Below are 21,417 nucleotides of genomic sequence, written 5' to 3'. Positions count from 1 at the left end.
TCAAGTTCACAGTTCAAATACACAGTCTGTCAGTGTGAACGTGGACCTCATGCTTTGTTATATCCAGTGGCTTAGGGGATCGCAAGTTCCAGGACACATCAGGATTGAATACATAACAGCATACAACAACAGTCAGACAGCATGCCAAACAATACAATCAAATGACAGGAAGCACAAAGACAGAAGTAAAGGTGCACTGAGGCAGACAAAAGTTTGGTCAGGTAAACAACTTGTTAATTAAAGTGCATATGAATACAATTTGGCACGAATACGCATTTGTTAGCACGTGTTTCATACTCACTGCTGAGAGCCATCACTGGTCTTCCTCCCCAGCCTGACAAACCGTCTCTTTGGGAGAGCTGCAGGTAAGTTCGGGGGTCTTGGTGGTAGAGAGCGCAGCTCCTCAGAGGAATCTTTAATCCGACTCATTCCTGTCTGATCCACCTGGTGCTACGTTAAAGTGGTTTTATTCTAAATGATCAGAGAGGGTTATTCTCGTGCTCGACTGGAGAACAGCCGGTGATGCCTTGCGTCATTCCTGACATGTTCCATTCAGGAACCGAGGCGCAAATTCATCCAGCTGCTGCTTCATTTTCCGGAATAAGCGCTGCAGATGTTTCCAACCCTCATCCAGCTGTTGACGGACTGCTCAGTCCAACAACAGCGACGAAGCTTCTCCAGTTACAACTTCATCTCTTAACTGTCTCTGGGACGCTGACACGTGATTGAAATATATCTTACTGATGTCATTCCAGGGAGCGGACACATCTGATGAACACTGCTGCCATTATGACGTATCTTGTCCGCTTCCAAAGGAAGCAGCCTGTTTCAAATTCATAACGAACCCGCTCTCCAGATGTGTTTCGACAGCGCAACTGCCTGAAAGCGCCAAGGGTGCACACACCCGCCCACCCGCACTGAAACTTTCAAAATAAAACCTTACTGAAGAACTCGTCTGACCTTTTAAATCCCAGCTTTAACAGCATTGCACCGCTTTTAAGTTCACGTCTGTGCTTGAAGCAGACAGAGGAACTCGAGCAGTGAGTGAATCCAAGATTTCTGTGTCCATCACTCCATCTTCTGGCTGAAAGCAGACCACAGCAGGATTTTTATTATTATTATTATTATTAATGTAGCCTTATTATTCTAATTTGCAGTTCCGATTTTTTTTCCTTTTACTCTTAAATCTACTAGATTCTAGCTTTGCAATGATTTACCTTTCAAATTAGTCCTTATTTATCTAATACAGGTCCCTGGTGTAACCCCTCAATACCAACTAGTCAAAGCCAAAGTTCTTCTGATTTACTTTCCCACGAAAAAAGAAGATTTGAACAGCAGGTAGGTTTCTGCTTGAGATACAGTAACATCCCCTCTTGTTGGTAACACACAGAGCTAGTATTAAAAAAAGTGTTTGAAGCTGTTTTAGCTTTAAGCTCGAGGGATTGTTTTTGCACATTATGTCATTACTGGAATCTTTGCCCATCTTTAAGTGGAGCTATTATGGAAAAAACAATCATATTTGAGTTGTGAACACTACGTTTAAGATACTTTTGTTAAACCTTTAATAACTAAAAGGATTTACTGCTTGGTAAATCCTTTTAGTTATGAAACCCTGAATCAAATTGCTGGCTTACGTCATCATCAGAGGTCCATGTGTGACAAGAAATGTTCTAATGCTTTTATCCAGTGTTCTCAGTAAAAAATATGCTAACGTATAAAACCAATGTGTAAAATTAGCTGATTGCCCTGAATGCTGTCATTCAGGTTGCTGGGTAGAAGACATTTCCTGCTATCACTGGCAAACTCACATCAGAGTGTATCACATGTGTTTTGTAGTTTCATGTGATTCCAATTTCGTATCAAAATATAAACGAATAAGAGGTGATTTAAGACTTTTGCACAATATTGTAACTGAGATTTAGTTATTCAGCCCATTACCCATAATGAGAGAAGAAAGTAGCTACACAACAAATAAGATCCACTCCATACAAAATTTCACTAGTGGATGTAAGAGCTAATACAAAATTACACTAGAATGATAAGATGCAAGCTTAAAGTTGCTTTTTATGTTTTTCCATTCGTCCGTCAGAAAGTCCACCAGCAGCTGTTTTGTTTGGAGAGTTCCAAGAGCAACACCACGTGATCGTCGATTAGAGACATGACCACTAGATGGTGCACTGTGCGTTACAAATAACCGAGTGTAACACCCTGAACAGAAGCTCGTACACTGACATTGTTTATAAGGGATTCAAAAAAAATGAAAACCTTACATGAAATTATTATATATAATTTCATATATATATATGAAATTATTATATATAATTTCAGATATATATATATATATATATATATATATATATATATATATATATATATATATATATATATATATATATATATATATATGAAATTATTATATATAATTTCATATATATATATGAAATTATTATATATAATTTCATATATATATATATATATATATATATATATATATATATATATATATATATATATATATATATATATATATATATATATATATGAAATTATTATATATAATTTCATATATATAATTCAACTTTATTATCATTGCACATGTCACAGGTACAGGGCAACAAAATGCAGTTTGCATCCATCCAGAAGTGTTTTAGCCATGATATAGATATATTACAATATATATTAGCAATAATATAGATATGTAAGCATATTACAGAAATGGGTCTATTATGGTATGTTATAGTGTACACGGTATGAAGTATGTTACGAATATTCTATAACTATAAGTATGTACAGGCTGTAGTGAGTACAAGCTATGTACAGGCTATGAACAGAATATGAAATGAAAAAAAACTATACAGAATATGAGATATACAGTTATACAGAAATGTGAACTATGCAAGTTATAAACAGTTGTAGAATTAAAAATTATCGTATGTACAGAATGATTATTTACACACAACTATACAGTAGTGCAGTTAAGATCAGTGAGATATGTGGATAATGTCTACAGAGGCTATATAAAGTGCTAGTGGTTGTGAGTGGTGGTTCAGTCCATGTTATTATCGTGTGTTTGAGGGTACAGTTGTATATTCTAATCTTTCTTATATATTCTAAACCCTGTATAGTAGTTATTTAATTCACGTTTGCTTATTGTGTTCAATTTACAAAATCCACTTTTCTCTAACTCATTAATTCACTTTAAACAAAAACACACCAAACACTCGCTGGTGAGCTGAAGAGCACTCCCTCGTGGTTTGCGTGGAAAGATAAATGGGCGGAGCTGTTCTGTATAGCCCCTCTTGGATAACATGACACTTCTGATACCTGAATCTTCTAACAGCTCCTGTAGTGTAAACACTACGAAGGGCTTCCCCCGCATGTTACTGCAAGTTCACACCGTACGGGTTCTCTCTCGTGTGGACTCGTTTACTCGCACTTCACTGGAAAGGCTATCCATCTTATCGTGAGCAGGAAAGAATCCGCCTGTAGGCCAAGGTCAGGCCTTCTCAGTACATAGGAAGAGAACAGAAGGGCTTAAGATCTAGTAATCAGATCCCTGGCTGGAGAAGGAGGGGTGACATCTGCAAGCAGGAGACTTAAGAAAGCTTTACAGCCCATACCTCACAAACTTAACAGTAGTTAAGTCAGTGCTGCTGTTTGCGGAACAATTAAAAATGCCTTTACTACACACAAATCTCCCTTTCTTTCACTATCTCCAAAACAGTGCTATGAGCCAAAATAAAGCAGAGCTCTGGGCTTATGTTGACTCTGACGTCTATAATTTGACCAGAACTGACCTGCTGGAAATACACTGCATGACTCTGGTATTTTAATCAGTTTTGACAAAAACATTAGCTTACACAGCTTAATCAGAGGTGCCACTAGCAGAATTCATATATTACTGAGTGGAAAAAAACTAAACTGAAGTTGGCTGTGTTGGTTCGTGGAACATCTGATGTGGTGTGCACATTTAAACACGGGATCCAAAGGGCTGAGACAATTAAGGATAATTTGGTGGACAAAAGGGGTGGATGGATTGACAGCTAGTTGTTTTTCTATAAAGGTTGCAAAAATTTTAAATTAAAGATTTTAATTTATTACAGTGTGGAGTTACATATACTCCTGACAGGTGACAGGAATTAATGTATGCTGGTGGTTTTAACAGAGAACTTCACAGCTCAGTATCTCAGCATGACCAAACACTACAAATTTTAAACAAGAGACTACGTGTGGCTTTTTCCATCATAGTGGTACATTTTCATGCTGCAGTATTTTTTTGTTGTTGTTTTTACCTTTACTTTTTTTTTTTTACAGTGTAAGAAAAAACTCTTGTTGTAAAGACAGTTGGGAGTAATGAACACGGTTAAAAAAAACTTTCAGCCATAGGTAGCTCTTATAAATATTCAGAGGCAATAAAAGCCACCTAGCCACGTTGAAATGCCATTGAGTGGGTTGCCATGACAACACCAGAAGCTGGTATGTGAAATCGTCATTTTGATTTCTGCTTATTTTCTTTTTGTTTATTTTATATTTGTGTACAATTATAGTGAAATACCACAATATAATTTACAAGTTTATTGATGTATTTCTTTAAATAAATTTTTTCTGATAAAATTGTTGTCGAATAGTCCCCGCCTCCGTGAGTCACAGGAACCGGAAGTTGTGAGCGGGAGAGACAGATAACACGGCAGACTTCAACAGTAGAATTGTGCGCATTAACTTTGCCAAGCACTTACGTACTCTGTTAAAGGGAACACGTTTCTGAGATGGATGTCATATGTAAAATTGAAATGATTTTATTTGTCTCTGTTTTTCACGATGCTCGAAGGCAGTCGCACTTTCTCCTCTCCTGTCTTTATCTTCCCTGCTTAGCTTCTTGTGTCCTTGTCTTGTGTTTTTACTTCCTTTCCAAACGCCTTCGATGCTTGTGCCCTACCGGGGAAGATGGCAGTCGACTGGACCAGCGCAGACATGCTGCAGGACCGGATGCGCTGTCTACACCGGCTCTCTCTTACCCTTTACCCGCCCCTGTTGCTTGTCTTGTGTTTCTATGGTGTATTGATAGTCATGTGCTTTTTGTGCTGAGGTGTTTTTTCTGTTATCAAACTGTTCTCCCACTAGGAGCTCAGTCTGAGTGGAGTTTTTTTTTCTCCTCCTCTTACCTCATGTTATGTATTTTCGTTGTTTTTTTCCTATCAGCCTACCTTTCTGACATGTCTCACCAATGTGATGTTTGTGTAAAGTTGGTCAGAAGGTTCCTTTGTAAGTGCGCATGCGCCATTAGCGTGCTGCCTGCTGTAACCCTAATTTCCTTCGGGATTAATAAAGTATTCTGATTCTGATTAGTATGAAGCGTGGTTTTTTTTTTTTTTTTTTTTTTACCAGAGTAGATACACTAGCAGTGTTTGATTCTGAGGTCAATTCTTAAGGCACAGAGGTGCATCTATTTTTATGTGGCGAACCAGATGTTGGCGTGGAGTGGATATTCTGAAGCAAAATCTAGGCTCTGATTGTTCACACACAGCAACACTGAGCAGCAGAGGAAATATTCAGGCATGCTCAGTAGCTGTACTTCTGCAAGGAGCCTGCTTTTTTGGTACGTATTTGTTAAAGCTTTGATTCCTGCAAATAAGATAATAACTGCAATATTCAGTAAAAGTATTTTGACTTTCACTTTCCTTTCTTTGACTTGGCTCAGAATGCAGAAATACGCAAATGAGCAGGGTGTAACTGCACAGAAGGGACGTTCAATTCATTTTTGTGTAGCTAACGCTGAATCACACCAGTAGTTGCTTCAAGCCGCTACGTACTTTAAGGTAAAGAGTATACTTGGGAAAATTCCAGCAATCAGTTGGCCCCTTATGAGCAAGCACTTTGTCACGGTAAGAAGGAAAAACTCCCTTTTTACAGGAATAAACATCAGGCAGAACCAGGCTCGGGGATGGGCATTCATCTGCTATGACTGTTTGGGGAGTGAGGGGAAAGAGAAAAGAAGAAAGCAAGAGCAAAGAGAGAGAAGGCAGAAATGTAACATTCTGTACTGATACAGAAACCACATGGCAGTGGTATTGAAACCACATCAGAGTACCACAGGAGCACCCACAGCAGTGTGAGCCTATAGTGCTAAGGGACGATTCAGGGATACCCAAGTCAGCCAAAGCTGTATCAGACTGCTAGGTACAAGTATGCACTGTGCACATAATTTAACTGACGCTGAACCACTCTTGATATACAGTACATGCATTAACGCAATCAGACAGACAAACTGATAAATAATGTGGTATGCTTCAGATCATGAACCATTTCTCTGGCCTTTTTGTGTGTGTGTGTAATCAGTGCTTTGCAGCTTGTTCTAAATCCTCAGGAAGTATCTGTGGAGTTGGACAATGAAGCAATCACGCTTCAAACGAGTTTTATAAGAGAACATTTGAAGACATTATGTCTTAGGTGGTTTATACAGAGCTTGACATGTTTGCCAATAGCTGCATACTCCATCACAGGGCCATACATAGGTAAAGCTGAAACACTTTTAGAGATTGTCTACCTTTCAGTTCATTTAATTTCTGTTGTTTTATAGGAGGAACAACAACAGGAAGAACATCCTTTTAACAAGAAGGCCTTCAACAGAACCAGGCTTAGGAAAGTGCAGCCATGTGCCATATCCGGTTGGAGATCAGAAGAAATGTGAGAATGACAGAATACACTGTAAAATCGAATTAGTTCCCAGAACTCAAAAAAATTGAGGAAACTCGTTGCCTCAAAAAAATTGAGTAAAGCTTAGCTAAAAATGACTAAATTAGGATAACTTATATATTTTGAGTACTCTGTACAAGCTCATTTGTTCCCAGAACTCAAGAAAATTGGATCAAGTTTACATAAGATGACCAGGTTAGGGCAACTTACTCATTTTGAGTCGACTGTACGGCCTTGTTAGTACCCAGAACTCAAAAAAATTAAGGAAACTCGTTGCCTCAAAAAAACTAAGTAAAGCTTACTTAAGATGACTGTTAGGACAACAGCCATCATTGCAAGTCTGCAGTATTAAGAATAACTTGATATTTCCGACTGTACAATACTAATTGTTTACTTACTGACAAACATTTCAAGTTCAACTAAATGAAAAAACAATTTGTGGTAACCTGAATATGATTAAAAATAATTAACAACACTTTTTGTAATGATGTTAAAATCAGCCCAACTTTTATTTTCAAACACAAAGTATAACAGCCAACATACTGGACACTGTTCTGCTGAACAAACAATTATATTGCCATCACGGTTATAATCTCACAATGAAACAAAGACTCAGATGTAATTATTCTGAAAATAAGTTTAGGTCTACCACAAGTTTGTTTTGCACTTACTTATATAATCAAAATAAAATATTTGTTGTTCTGTCACAAGTGCAGTCTCTGATTTAAACAACACATTTGTTTTTCCATTCCAACACAGGAGCTGGAATGTTGTATTATTTTAAGGATGGCTTGTTTCCAGTCCAGGCATCACTGCCTGAATGACTGTCATGGATGGAGGTGATCCAAATGTAGGTGCAGAAGAAAGTCTTTAACTTCCCTTAAGTACAGTGGCAGTGGATGTGGGTTGGAGATGCAATGAGCTTGAACCTGCAGGCGACCATCTTCACTGACCACACCATCTGTGACGGAGGACTCATCTCTCCTGTTGTCCTGCAAGCAAACAATCATATTTTTTGGAACATGAACTTAATTGCTTTCTTAAAACATTTTTTTCCCATTTGGTATAAAACAGACTCCAATTTACACAATCTCAGGCTCCCTCCCCACCAGAGAGGTGACATTCAATGTCCCACTTGTCAGTCTGGATAGCCCTGACCACCACCCAACACACAATAATGTCATGAAAGCATCATTTTAAAAAGGGCTATGCAAACATGGCCAATAACTTTCTTTCTAATGATGTGCAAAATGATTTGGGCACAAAACAAATTTTGTTGTTAGAAAACTTGCAGACTTCACTATATACAGTGTAGACCCTCTAAACTAAGTTTGGGGGATGTGATCTTTCAAGAAATGCAGACAAACTGTTGTTGTTTGTTTACTTACACAGCATGTCTTGTAGAATTAACTGGAGTCAACAGCAACAGCAACAGCATTGCGCAGTCATATCTCAAGTCTAATAACAGAAGACAGGAAAAGATCAGTAAAAAAATCAACTTCCCCAAACCAAAGCAAAAAGAAAACAATAAGTAAAACAGGCTGATCTAAAGTATGATTAAAGTTCAGCCTGATTAATATAAATGTCACTGACAGTTGCTAATATATTGGAAAACCAAAATACTTACTGATGTCTTTCTGTCCAACAACAGGAGTGCTGGTCCCGAGCCTCAAAGACAGTAAGAAGCAAGCAGAGGGAGAAAAAAAACAGAACATTTTTCAGAAACTGATTTGATCCTTAATGGCTGTGCAATTATTGTAACATAGACTTTGCTTATGTTGTTAAATAAAGTCTAGATTTGACATTAATAGATGCCACAGATGTTCAAAAGCTGCCACAAAAACAAAAATGGATGTCTCTGAAAACGTTGGAGCATTTTTGCAAATATGTGATGTCTTGATAAATTGAGCAGATATTTGAACTTTACACAGCTACATTCTTGCCTGAAAATATCTTAAAAGTTTATTTTGTGACCCAGAAAAAGTCATACGTTTTTAGCCGCGCTCCGCCATCGCTGCGCTTTACAAGTATGCACAGGCTCTGACAAATGCCATCCATCCATCTTCATCCGCTTTATCCGGGGCCGGGTCGCGGGGGCAGCAGCCTAAGCAAAGAGGCCCAGACCTCCCTCTCCCCAGCCACCTCCTCCAGCTCATCCGGGGGAACACCAAGGCGTTCCCAGGCCAGCCGAGAGATATAATCTCTCCAGCGTGTCCTGGGTCTGCCCCGGGCCGACAAATGCGATCCTCCTTTTCCCCAGACTACCCTTTCCGGGTCACAAAATAACCTTTTAAGATATGTTCAGGCGAGAGTGTAGCTGTGTAATGCTCAAATATCTACTTAATTTATCAAAATATCACATATTTGCAAAAGTGCTTCCACGTTTTCGGAGAGCTCTGTTATCCACCAGCGTGATAGCTGACCGGGAGGTCAGGGCTTGATAGAGTCCACGAGCACAGCTAACTCCTGGCTTATTGTTTTCAACCCCCTGAGGTCGTTTGCTACTCAGGTTAAACACACCCCACCCCTAACGGCTGCACCTCCTGAAGAATTTTGTCTGGGCTCTTATTTCACTTTTTTATTTCAAACAATCAACAGAAAATTTCACAGACATAGTTTTATGTAAGGTTTTTAAGGCTGTGGTGTTAATTTTTAACTAACATGAGCCCAGCGGCAGCAACGCTAGGCTAACACTAACTAGCTAGGAAGATTATAAACCTGGTGCTAAACTAAGAGAAGCCACAAAATCAGTTTGAATAAGAGTAAACATTTACTCACCAAGTCAGTGTATCAGGTAAAGATTCACAGCAATAAAAACAATAATATCCTGAGCTGACGCTTTTCCAAGTTTGCTCAACATACTCCATAACAAATGCTGGCACCATGAACATGCGGACTGATCCAAGAGGGAGGAGGACGGTAGTGACGGGGCATTTTCAAAACACATCTTTCATCCTTCCGCACTGAGAAGCAAAACTTCCAGCTTACTTAGTTTCTCTAAGTTAAGACAACTCAAATAAATTGAGTTTATCAACATTTTTGCATAAAAAGTACTGGTAACTTATTTAAATCGAGTTCTGATAACAAATTGATAAAAATTGAGTTCAGCCTATTTAATATTTTTAATTAAACACAATATTACATTTTAAAGTGTACTTGGACTCACTGATTTGACTTGGTCCATACAGGTCACAATACCTCAAACAAAGTTTATCTGTAGGACAGGAAAAAATGTATCTTATAATAACCTTTTAAGCATGTTGAACCACTCCAAGAGAAAGTGTAACAGATTTACTTTGTGTGGATTTAGGTTGTCTTCACTCTCTTCATCTAATAGCCTGATGTTGACATCAAAGCTCTGTGTGGGCCATACCATCTGTTGCGGGATAAGATTTTTATGACTCTTGCTGCATGTTTTCTAGTGGTTGTCATGCTGCAGAATGAATGCGGGACCAGTCTGGAGCACTTCACAATATGATCTCAGTGAAGATAATGTGAGCAACCCTCTTATCCTGGCCACAAAAAAATCTAAGTCAAAGCCTTTTTTTTAAAACCATAACTACAAACTGTTATCGCGTGTAAACCCTAATGATCTGACTCGGAAGCTAAGCATTATTCAATACTGTCGAGTCATGTTGACCGTGCAAGGTAAAAGTGAGACAGAGAGCAGCAAAAGGGGTGGAGCTCCGCAATATGTCCAACCTTTTACTGTCACTAAAACCTCCAGCGAACTACTTCTTGAGCTGACTCTGGATGACTTCTCTCGTGGCAGTGCGGAAGTACCAGAGCAGTAACTGCGCGAGTCGGTCCACGCTGTGAAGAGAGGGGAGCGCGATACAGACACCCGAACCAACTCCGCTACAGTGCACTCGTATGTGTGGCATGTGACGGTTAGAGGGCGTCCAGTTACGAGAAGGAACAGGAAAGCTGGTCGTTTGGCTACAAAGAGCTCGACCTGTAGAAGGTGCACGCAGAGCTCTCCGGTGGTGACCGAGATGGAGCGGTTGTGCGGACCAAAGCTTCCCTTCTGGGTGAGTTCCCTTCCCCTTCTGCGCTCGGTGGTTTGTCACGAACAGCGGGGTATACTGCAGAATACTCCCCTACCCCGGTGTATAGTTCGTTCACTACCAGGTGGTTTTGAACAGTGTTATGTCACCGGCTGCTCCTGTTTTCTTTCCGTCGCAGCTGTCTATAAATAAGCTTTTTCCCACCTAATAGCATTTACTGGGTTAATAAGCTCACAGTTAATGACACGGCGAACTGCGTGTTTTCGGTTTAGAGAAGTCGGTCACTAGTGCAAAAGAACACCTCATTGGATAAGTACCTGTCAACCTCTGTTTAATGGCTCTTGCGGCACTCCTTAGACATGTCGGGGTCTTTAAACTTCTCTAACAGTCCATAAACAGTAGCAAGATGATCGAATGGGCAAGAGCTGCTAAATAGCTTGCTACATTAGCCCCACTGGGAATAAAGGAGGGATAAACTCACAGTTAAGCATCAGCACTAATCATTTTCCCACTGGGAATATTTTGGTGACTCTGTTTTTTCCCCTTCTGCTGTTGATGATGCGACACTGAGGAAACTGAGGTCATGCTCGTTTGTCTTATACTTGCAGGTTTAATGCCATAAAACATGATAGCAGCTCCTAATGTAAACACGGTTCAGTTTCATTTTCCCCGCTTTAATGTTGAGAATGCGGAGGGGCAGAAGTACAGACATTCTGTAGAAGTACAGGTACTGTTAAAAAAATACTCTAGTAAAAGTAGAAATAATGATTCATCTTCTTTACTCAAGAAAAAGTACAAGTTCTGAAATGTACACAAAATAAGAAAATAAAAGTAGCTCCTTAAAGAATATTTTTTCCAACTATTTGTACACAAAGCTAATTGAACCTTGTGTTATATTAATAGTTGCCTGAATTTTAATTCTAATAAATATACTCAGTTTGAATCAGTAAGTGTAACACGAACAGAGAAAAAGAAGGAAATGTTATAAAAAAGTGGGGCCTTTGCCTCTTAACAGGAAAATGCATAGAGAAGAGGTTAAAGCAGTTTCAATAAATCTGTTGTAGTGGCTCAGTGTGAGGAAAAGAATCACAACTCTCAATAATTTCTATTGAGAGCTTCGGTAGATTTTCTTAGTGTACAGGCTGTGATCAGCTGTGGGTTTACACGCCTGAATTAAGCAAATGTTTCATGAGCTGTCTTGGTTGATTTCCATCGTCTACACTGACAGTACACTGTTTATAATGTCTTTATACCCAATAATTCTCAGCATCATCAGCTTAACTTCAGATTCTCCTCTGCTACACTTGATGTAACCTAACTCTGATCATGGAACCACCGCTGCCGCGCACCAGTCACGCACTGATCCATCACAGTACAGCAAACTAACCTGTTTATCCTGTACAAAAGAGTATTTCCGCGCATAGTTTGGTCCAGTGTTGTGCCAAAAAAAATACTACACTTAATACACTTTAACCTCTGACTATGGCACACAGTGTTTTATGCCACATCCCTTGGTGATCAACACATGAACAGGATTGCCTTTCATGTGTTACGGTTCAGGCTTAAATCGGTTTAATGTTTGAAGGCCTGCAGTGACATGACAAAAAAAACTCCCCTCAAATTAAACCAAAAGTATTGAGTCTTGTTTTGAAAATCTGATTATTAGTATTTGTACTTTGTTACTTCCCACCTCTGTGAGAATGCAAACACCGCCTACAGAGTGTCATCATTTAGCTTTGACTACTATGACTGTCTCTGTTTGGGGAAGTCTGTTTTAAAGAAGTGACATTGCGGCAAATGAGTATTTCCCAGGGTGGGTGACGGTAAGAGAGTAGAACGTGTATATGCTGCTCTCATGGAGGTTACAATGGTCACTTCACTGCAGAATGCAGATTCCAAAATGACCACATTGCAAGGTAACCAACAGCCACGCTCAGTCGCTAACACTAGATTTGCCTGGATGCTTTTTGTCCACATGTACTTCATAGTTATGGCCTGCCTGGCTTCCTGTGGTTGAAAGACCATTTACAATGTGCTGTTTTAATTTGAATATTTTGCAGCCATATTGTAAAGCATTAAACGAATAGCTTCTTAAGGCTTTAATTTCATGGTTTAGCTACAAATTGTGTATTGATGACCAACAGTTGCGCATATAAACATCGATCTGACCCATTCAGATAAAAATGATTCTTTTTGTTTGTTCGCTTTTGGCGGGGTGTCTGGCTGTTTAGTATGGATGTGTGCCAGCAACTGCTAAACAGCACAAAGCGAAGAAGCTTGTTAACCAGCAGGTGCTGGACCGGTGAATCAAGTCAAGTGTAGTTACACTAGGTGCGATATGCACACAAAGGAAGCTAGAGAAAGCCAAAGATGACCACAGACCAAAGATAATGAAAACTAATTTTAAAAAGAATAAAATCCAGAATTTTTGAATCTCACACAATGAGCTCCAAGTGAATATCAAATATCAAATTTTGGCTTGAAACGGCCATTCTCAGCGTTTAGCACCTGGATGCTGCAAAATATTCAAAGTTAAGCGACCTTACAAAAAGAAAAGTTCGCCTTTATTTGTGTTAAAGCTTTAAATCTGAGTTTGGTGTAGTTCACTGAGACTGAACTAGTTAGCGTCATGCGGCGGCTGTGTGAAAGCAAGAGAGGACCCAAATGCACGGCTCTAGACACACGGGGGTGAACTCAAAGGCAGGTCTTTATTAACAGGAACATAAGAAGACATACAAAACTATACTGGGAGAAACTGGGAAGACACGGGAAATGCACACAACCTAGAGGGACGACACAACACGGAACAACAAGGAACAAAATACAAAACCACAGGAAAACTGAGAACACTCGGTCAAAATGACCCAGGACCATGACAGTTAGTGATTGTACAGAATTAGTCAATAAGTGTCTTCAATTGTAAAATATTTTTTTTAATTTTTAATTTTTTTTTAATCAGTTGTTGATAGGAAGCTCTTATTTACCACCTGAATGTACAAAGACACCGATTATTTGGCTTTATTTAAATTTTTCTGTGGAATCTTTTGAAGTTTAGGAAGGTTTTATCACAAAAGAAACCAGAATATGAACCAAACTGTGCCGCTGACCTGCATCTGGTTGGATCTTACATTAAGTGCCGGCTTGCTCTTGAGGCCTATTTGCCTATCCTATTTGCTGCTGTCCGCTTTAAACAGACCGATGGCAGCTGTAATCCCCTTGCACAGTGCAAGTCAGGTTAACTACTAAAGCTGCCGTTCACATATAAAGCGATTCGCTTGTAGATGTGCTCCTGTAGGCAGCCTTATAATTTGTCACCATGTGGGATCCTTCCATTCCACCGATGGTCATTTCAATCATTAACTTTAAAGTTGGTAATAGTTCACCAGTTATTACTAAAGGTTATTTTGCCTGTCGTCACTCCAAGTCATCGAACGTCATTGTCGTCCATGGTCACTAGTTGTCCCTTTAATATCCTGAGTGTATGCCCCTTAGCACATGGGAGAGGGCTTTATTTGTTCCCTCACTGTTTGCAAAAGGTGTAGTGTGCATATTTCCCCTTTAAATGATTGCTCAAACATGGCTGTAGTAAAATCAGCGTTTGCACTGCTCATTTCCTTGTCGGGTGATTTATGAATTAGCCTTTGTGTGAATGAGCGTGTACTCAGCATTTATAAAAGGGGTTTTTGAAGTACTATGCAGGGGAATCTTTTGCTTTGAAACCTCACACTGACAAGATTTGGATGGTAAAACAGCTGGCTTTGATGTTTGGTTCTGACCTGTTTACTTCTATCATGAAGCATATAAGAGTCTATAGACAAGCCGCCCCCGTATTTAACATTTGTGTCAGTGTGACACTGGGTAGGCTGTCTGTAATGCTGCTACCTCTGTGGTAAATCAGCGTGAAGCCACATTAGAGAAAATGTGCTCTGTGTTCTGTGGTGAGTTTTAATTTTGTGACTCTGGTTTCTGAATATTTATAAAGACAAAAAAAGGTTGTGTTTAATAAAAGGGCCACAATCCAACTGTTTGATAATGCCATATGGGTTTCTAAATGAGTCATTTAGTGTATAATATTAAATAATCATCAAAATATCTTTTACAGTTTTTCACGAAAGTTTTAACAGTTTCAAAGTGTAAAGAAAAATGCATTTAAAAAAAAAAGGCCCAGAAAATTATTGTTGACTGAAACAATTAAATAGTTATTGGAGCGTTTGCAGACTGTGAAATACCAATGATTTGATATCGACCAGGAAAGCCGATGTCAACCAATACAGATATCGGCTAATACCAATGTTGAGCCAATGTTTGAAACACTGTCATGTGACATAGGTGGTTCCAGTCTTATTGGTTTGGCTTTGCAGTGACCGAGCAGTACAAAAAGGCTCAAAAGACATGCAAATTGTTTTGCACATGCCAGCCCTGCGCACCATCTGCCAGAACTGTCTCCATAAAATCATCTGACAGCTGCTTTTTGGGGGCTTCCCCACATAATCTTCCTTTATGGATCAAGTTCTCATTAGATTGCAAATTTTAGTTCTTCTGAGCTTTTTAAAGACTTCCCTGTTGGTTTCAAAGTTGATGTTGAAAGTTCAGTCTCAGCACTGGACTCAGCAGTTTGCTACCACCTGCAAATCTTCATCATCGACTTGCTGTGAACTGTGTCATGCGAAATAAAAAATGAAAATCACGTCTTTTTTTTATAAAGGGAGAAATGTTTTATATAGATGTATTTACAGGAAATTCTAAACACTTTGATGAATATAATGTGTTACCAGTGTTGGGAAGGTTACTTTTAAAATGTATTCCATTACAGAATACAGAATACATGCCCCGAAATGTATTCTGTAACGTATTCCGTTACGTTACTCGATGAGAGTAACGTATTCTGAATACTTTGGATTACTTAATATATTATCATGCTGTTTACAACTACATGAATGTACTATTGCTGTGATTTATTACTGTTACTGAAGGTCCGCGGCTCCGAACCGTAGTAAAGGGACCTCTGACTAATACGGTGGGTTCTGTGTCGGCTCGTAGCCGAAAACTAGCTTTACTTTGTTGTCTGGGTCAACTTTGCTTGCGAGAGACAGAGAGAGGCGTTGAAAGGCTGCTCCAACAGAACTTATTGTTTTCGGAGGAAACACGAACACGGTGTACAGTCGAGTCTTAATAGCTTACTTACAACTGGGCTCGTCAGGCACTCTTCTTGGCTGCAGTGGTTATTATTATATTTACATGCTTCCAGCTCCCGTTTTTGCTCGATGACAGCTCGTACTTTTCCTTTTTCTCCCTCCCTCGCTCACAGACACATAACGGGTATGGCAGTCCATTCTCCCTGCAGCACGGACTACACTGCCTATGATGCTACATTCTTTAGAGCTATACCGGTAGCATTCTGCCTATTAGCTTAGCACAACAACAACAAAAAGGCCTCTCTCACCCAGGAAACACGCAGAGAGAGAGCGTCACCCTGTAACCATGGCAACCGTAACGCTGCCGCCTGGAACAGCAGAACGTAGCTGTCAAAACAAAACCCAAACAGGCCTGACCCGCCACAATATGAAACAGGGAAGTACCGCCGTGTAATCCATTTATTTCAACAAAGTAACTGTATTCTAAATACCACCTTTTAAACGGTAACTGTAACGGAATACAGTTACTCATATTTTGTATTTTAAATACGTAACAGCGGTACATGTATTCCGTTACTCCCCAATACTGTGTGTTACGTACTGTTTTGATAACCTCCCTTGTACCCTTGTACAAAGTCTGTGTTGTCTATGATGGTGAGAATACAGCTGCTAACTGTCGAGTTCTGTCTAGTTGTGTGATGCTTCTTCATGCTCAACCCCGGCCTAAACACTTAAACCAAATGGAGTATTTCTGGAAGCTCTGACACAGACTGTCTCCTTATTTCTACTAGAATAGAGAAAAGAGGACTGCAGAATTTTCCTGAACTTTTCTCAACAGTGTTTGAAGTTTGAATGTGGAAAATGCTTTTTGGGTACACATAAAAAAGAAATATAGATAATAACTGTATGTTTCTGTTTAAAGTAAAATAGATGCATTCCAGTATTCACTATATTGGCTGCTAATAAGAAAAAAGCTTTTGAACTGATTACTTGAAAGATAATTGGAATTGAACATATTGATTAGAAAATGTCCATTAAGCCATTTAAGCTAAGTATGCCATCTTCATGATTAAGTTATTTGTTAAAAGCCAGCGTTGGGAGTGACCATGAGAGGCAGGATTGTAAATGAGGACATCAGAGGGACGGCTCAGGTTGAGCAGACTGGGGACAAACTTTGAAAGGCGAGGCTGAGATGAGGGAGCTGCTAGACTGGAAAGGAGGAAGAGGACAGAAAGATTCATGGATATAGCAAAGGAGGACACGAGGAGGGATAGTGTGATGGAGGAGGATGCTAAGGGTAGGGTTAGATGGTGGCAGATGATCTGCTAAAACAGCGGTCCCCAATCCCCGGGCCTCGGACCGGTCCCGGTCCGTGAGTCGTTTGGTACCAGGCCGCGAGAGTTGAGGTTCAGGTGTGAAATGTATGGTTTTCAGGGTTTTTATCGGTTTTCAGCGTTATTTTGTTATCGTTTTTATTGTTTACTCGGTTTTCCTGGGTCTTTTCACGTGTGTTATGAATAAATTTTCTTTTTTTTCGGTACCGGTACTAGTTTTATTTTGTTGTATTTATCTGCGACACCTTAAAGGCCGGTCCATGAAAATATTGTCGGGCATAAACCGGTCCGTGGCGCAAAAAAGGTTGGAGACCGCTGTGCTAAAGGATACGGTAGCACAGTGGTGGATGGTGAATTTCCAGAGAAGCAGCTGAATTAATTTCAGGGACCACCACAACAATGGTAGATGGCCTGTATTTATATAGCGCTTCACTAGTTCCTAAGGACCCCAAAGCGCTTTACATATCCAGTCATCCACCCATTCACACACGCATTGGTGATGGCAAGCTACATTGTAGCCACAGCCACCCTGGGGCGCACTGACAGAGGCGAGGCTGCCGGACACTGGCGCCACTGGGCCCTCTGACCACCACCAGTAGGCAACGGGTGAAGTGTCTTGCCCAAGGACACAACGACCGAGACTGTCGGAGCCGGGGCTCGAACCGGCAACCTTCCGATTACAAGGCGAACTGCCAACTCTTGAGCTACGATCAACAACAATGACCTGACCAGACGTCCAAAAGGACTGGAGCTAGGTGGTTATCAGCGACTGGATGTTTTCAAGTGTGAGTGTTCTTGCAGCGCCCAAGTGAAGGGTACAGAGTGTGTGTGTGAGCAACTCTGCAGTTTCCCCGAGTTCAAAGTATATTTAAATAAAAGAAAATGCCAGAACATGTTCAGCAGTGGCAACAATAACTGATTAAGTTTGAAGAACTTTTCTGCCTCACAGCACTTTATTAAAACCTCTGTCAGTTTTATTAAAGTATGCATCAAAGCTGAGGTTGGGCAGGTTTAAATGTGCATGTAAAGGTTATTACACTAATGTCACCCTGATGTGTATTCGGCCAGAATGAAGAAATACCCACTTATTGTAACCCATACTCATACAGGAGGGCGTAGCACAGTCAGACAGAATGCATGGTATGCAGCGCACACATTACCAGACTGATCCAAAGCCTATTTATCAGCAGCCTTATATACCAACAATTCAAACTGTCAGCAGCAGCTTGGATTACAGTTGAGTGCCGTGGGGAAGATCAGCCGTGCAGGAGGAGCTGAGCGTCGTCTTCTCAAAGACTTTAAAGTGTAGTGTAAGCTGTTGTGTAAGGCTGGAATAGTTTGTCTTACGTGCTGCTCTTAGGCAGAGGTTGGGTACTACGTGGCTGAAGCTGAATTGAAATCGAAAAAGAGGAAGTTCCTGTATTGGAAAAGCATTTGGTGGGAAAGTTGGTATTAAACTGTAGACGTCGAATGCGTAGCGGTTTTTGAGATTTTAAACCCTTGTCACACGCTGCAGGGAAGTGAGAGTACTGATGAGGTGATGAGTCTGCAGATGTGCTTGGTGCGTTCAGTGTGTCTTGGCAAGACAAACTTACTGTACACATTTGTTCTTCATTCATTTTTACATTAATTATTCTTCATTATCCATAAAAGTAAAGTATTGGCCTTTATGCTTTCTATCCTCCATCTCATTTGGCAGCCTTTTATAGCTATATAGCAGCTGACCATCTTAACAGTAGTAACCAACAGTTTAAAATGACATCCTATTAATATTTAATCACCTTATAACTGCAATCTTTAGATCAGCCTGCAACCCCTTCAGGTTCGCTGTGCAGATCTGTCTGCCACCAGTTGCACAGACAAAAGAAAGACTTCTGTTTTACCTCATAGCTTGTTGTTGACATTGGTGTGCCTGCTCCAGGTTAGGAAGCCTCAGGACGAAAGAGTTTAAGTATCTCAGCCACAGTGGACTGGGAGATTGACAGATTGGGGTCATATATTGTATGAGATCGCCCACTCTTTAAAGGGTGGGTGGCCTCTCCTTTAAAGATAGCGTGAAGCACTCGGCCATTCAGGAGAGGCTGAGAGTGGAGCTACTACTCCTCCTTGTTGAGGTGTTTTAGGCATGTCGCAATTGGGAGACGGGGCAGACACAGTGGAGAAATGGCATCTCTCGGCAAGCTTGGGAACATCTTTACCTGGAAGGGCTGGTGGAGATGGCCAAGGAGAGAGGTCTGGGCATCTGTTTCGACTGCTGTCCCAGTGACATGGACCCAGACAAGCGGTAGAGGTTGGATGATTGGATGGACGTAGCCCTGTGGTAACACATGAGGGCCTCCTAGCTATATTGCCAAAGTCTATGTGACAGCACATTTGTGCCTTTTTTACTTTTGGATTAGTCTGAGGAAATATGTTATCCTTAGTCGATTTGCTCCAAACTAATCATCCCTCCTCAAGTAGTTGCTGTACAATAGAAATTGATCTAAACTTTGTGACAGTGGTGCCCAATGGAGTGGAAGTTGCTTGTTGCTATTTGAAGTCTGATTTTTTTTTAAATTCCTTAAAAGTCCAGCAGTGTTGCCAGGTCTTGACTGACTCGAGCCACTGTTAGAGGTGATTGTGAATTGACATTCAGGCGGACCACCTTTTCACAGATGCTCTGTCATATCAGGGAGTGAGCTTCTGGAATAGTCTTCCACTGTCAGTGAGGGAAAGTACAAGTCTACCCATCTTTAAGAGTCACTTAAAAGGGCGGCTGAGGGACACACAAACATGTGATCATGTTTAATAATCATGCTTTATATTGGACGGGAAAAAGAGTTAGTGTATTACAAAAAGGGAAACAACTGTTAGTGCAATGGGTGAACGCAATATCACGACAGTCAGGGCATGTACAATACTGGGGTTTGTGCAATATAATTGATGTGTTTCCGTTATTGTTATCTATACTGTCCTCTGTGTCCACTCTCCTTGTCATTGTTTGTTCTAGTATAATGTGATGACTGTTTTTGTCCTTGTCACATGACCTGTAAATAGTGTCTCTGTATGTTTTTACTAAATTGTGTTTAACACCAACCAGCCAGAGGGTCTGCAGATGGAAATTAGACCAAGGCTATAATCTGGCATATTTACATTTGTTAAAATGTTCATTAATATGTATTGCCCCTCTTTCTAAAAATAAATAACTAAATAAATAAAATAAAATAAATTCTGCTTTTTCGTTGTAGGAAAAAAAACATAGTTACTTGTGTATTATGAGTTCCGGTATTTTAATGTCAGTTTATATCTGTCCACTCTGGCATGGAGAAGTAATGATGCCCTAGTAAAAATTCCCCCGATGCAGTGTCTACTTCCTGAACCGAGAGACTGCTAAGTCAGCAAAAGCTCGTAATCGAGACTGTTGTGACATGTCTTGATTAACAGCTCTGAATGAGTAAGGGAGGTTACACCATGTTTTAATAAATGTGGTTCTCTGCGTGAACCCATAACGTTGTGGGTTTAAAGTGTAACGGCATTCTTTCTGCAGTTCAGACTTCTTCATGTTTTCAGTTTTCTCTCAGCCAGCTGGTCTGATTTATCTCTACGGTTTGCTGTATCTTCTTTAAGGCCTTTTGCCCCCCAAGTTACGCAACAGATCTGTAAAGTATCATCTTTTATCTGCTCCTAATATGAAAATCTATACTGTAGTCTGCATTTAAGTTATTTCAGCAATGCCCACTATACAGACCGAAGATCCATGGGTAAAATGCTAATGTTTTCCATGCGTCGGTGTAAGCAAACACAGCCAGCAGCAGTTCCTGTGCCCCTGCAGTCTTTACTGTCGTCAGCCTCCCATTCATACCGCTGGACAGCTTTTCAGTGTAACAGAGAACAGATGGAGAGCCTGTTGATTTTCTCAAAGCTCTAGATACACTAGAAAGCATAAGCCTGACTAAACTGTGTTGGTTGATGGTAATTCATTTATTAAGACAGACACTATAATAGAAGCTGGTACAAGTTAATACAATTCCTCTGCACAACAGTTGCAGTGTCTCAGTACTGAGTAATTCCCTTGCTATGGCTTTCAGTACTCTGGTATAGAGTATTGAATTGTATTAAACCACATGTAATTAAAGTATGAAACTAGAGCCACAACATTATATTTACAGTCATTAGCAACAAAATGAGGTTAGTAAAACAGGCCTAATGCATTTGCTGTACAGAGTGCAATTTTGTCTCTCCAAGGCAAAGTGTACCAAACTGTTCATA

The 21,417-nt window shown here is 40.1% G+C and overlaps 2 protein-coding genes and 1 long non-coding RNA gene across 8 annotated transcripts in view; 1 reads left to right on the top strand and 2 right to left on the bottom strand.

The window, feature by feature from the left end:
* The window catches only part of radil2b (Ras association and DIL domains 2b), a 40,946-nt gene extending 39,954 nt beyond the window's left edge, over positions 1-992 (bottom strand). Inside the window, exon 1 of one of the 2 annotated variants that reach the window (XM_085169987.1) lies at positions 302-992. In XM_085169987.1, coding sequence (XP_085026113.1) covers positions 302-429 — 128 coding nt within the window. In that variant the 5' untranslated portion in view covers positions 430-992. The remainder of the gene's footprint in view (positions 1-301) is intronic. The other variant, XM_085169986.1, reaches the window with a different exon arrangement.
* A 4,363-nt stretch (positions 993-5,355) lies between these two features.
* LOC146513192 (uncharacterized) overlaps positions 5,356-21,417 on the bottom strand; it is a 42,047-nt gene continuing 25,985 nt past the window's right edge. The window contains exons 2-4 of the long non-coding RNA XR_014875677.1: positions 8,321-8,361; positions 8,082-8,151; positions 5,356-7,685 (exon numbers count right to left, since the gene is read on the bottom strand). This is a non-coding gene — a long non-coding RNA (uncharacterized LOC146513192). The remainder of the gene's footprint in view (positions 7,686-8,081; positions 8,152-8,320; positions 8,362-21,417) is intronic.
* The window catches only part of abcc3 (ATP-binding cassette, sub-family C (CFTR/MRP), member 3), a 72,507-nt gene continuing 61,473 nt past the window's right edge, over positions 10,384-21,417 (top strand). For 2 of the 5 annotated variants that reach the window (XM_085170014.1, XM_085170011.1), the window contains exon 1: positions 10,384-10,724. In XM_085170014.1, coding sequence (XP_085026140.1) covers positions 10,689-10,724 — 36 coding nt within the window. In that variant the 5' untranslated portion in view covers positions 10,384-10,688. The remainder of the gene's footprint in view (positions 10,725-21,417) is intronic. The other 3 variants (XM_085170012.1, XM_085170013.1, XM_085170010.1) reach the window with 2 other exon arrangements.

This window comes from Neolamprologus multifasciatus, chromosome 8 (assembly GCF_963576455.1).
Source record: "Neolamprologus multifasciatus chromosome 8, fNeoMul1.2, whole genome shotgun sequence".
Taxonomy (NCBI): Eukaryota; Metazoa; Chordata; class Actinopteri; order Cichliformes; family Cichlidae; genus Neolamprologus; species Neolamprologus multifasciatus.
Note: the sequence above shows the minus strand (reverse complement) of the source record. Positions and strands in the feature narration are given on the sequence as shown.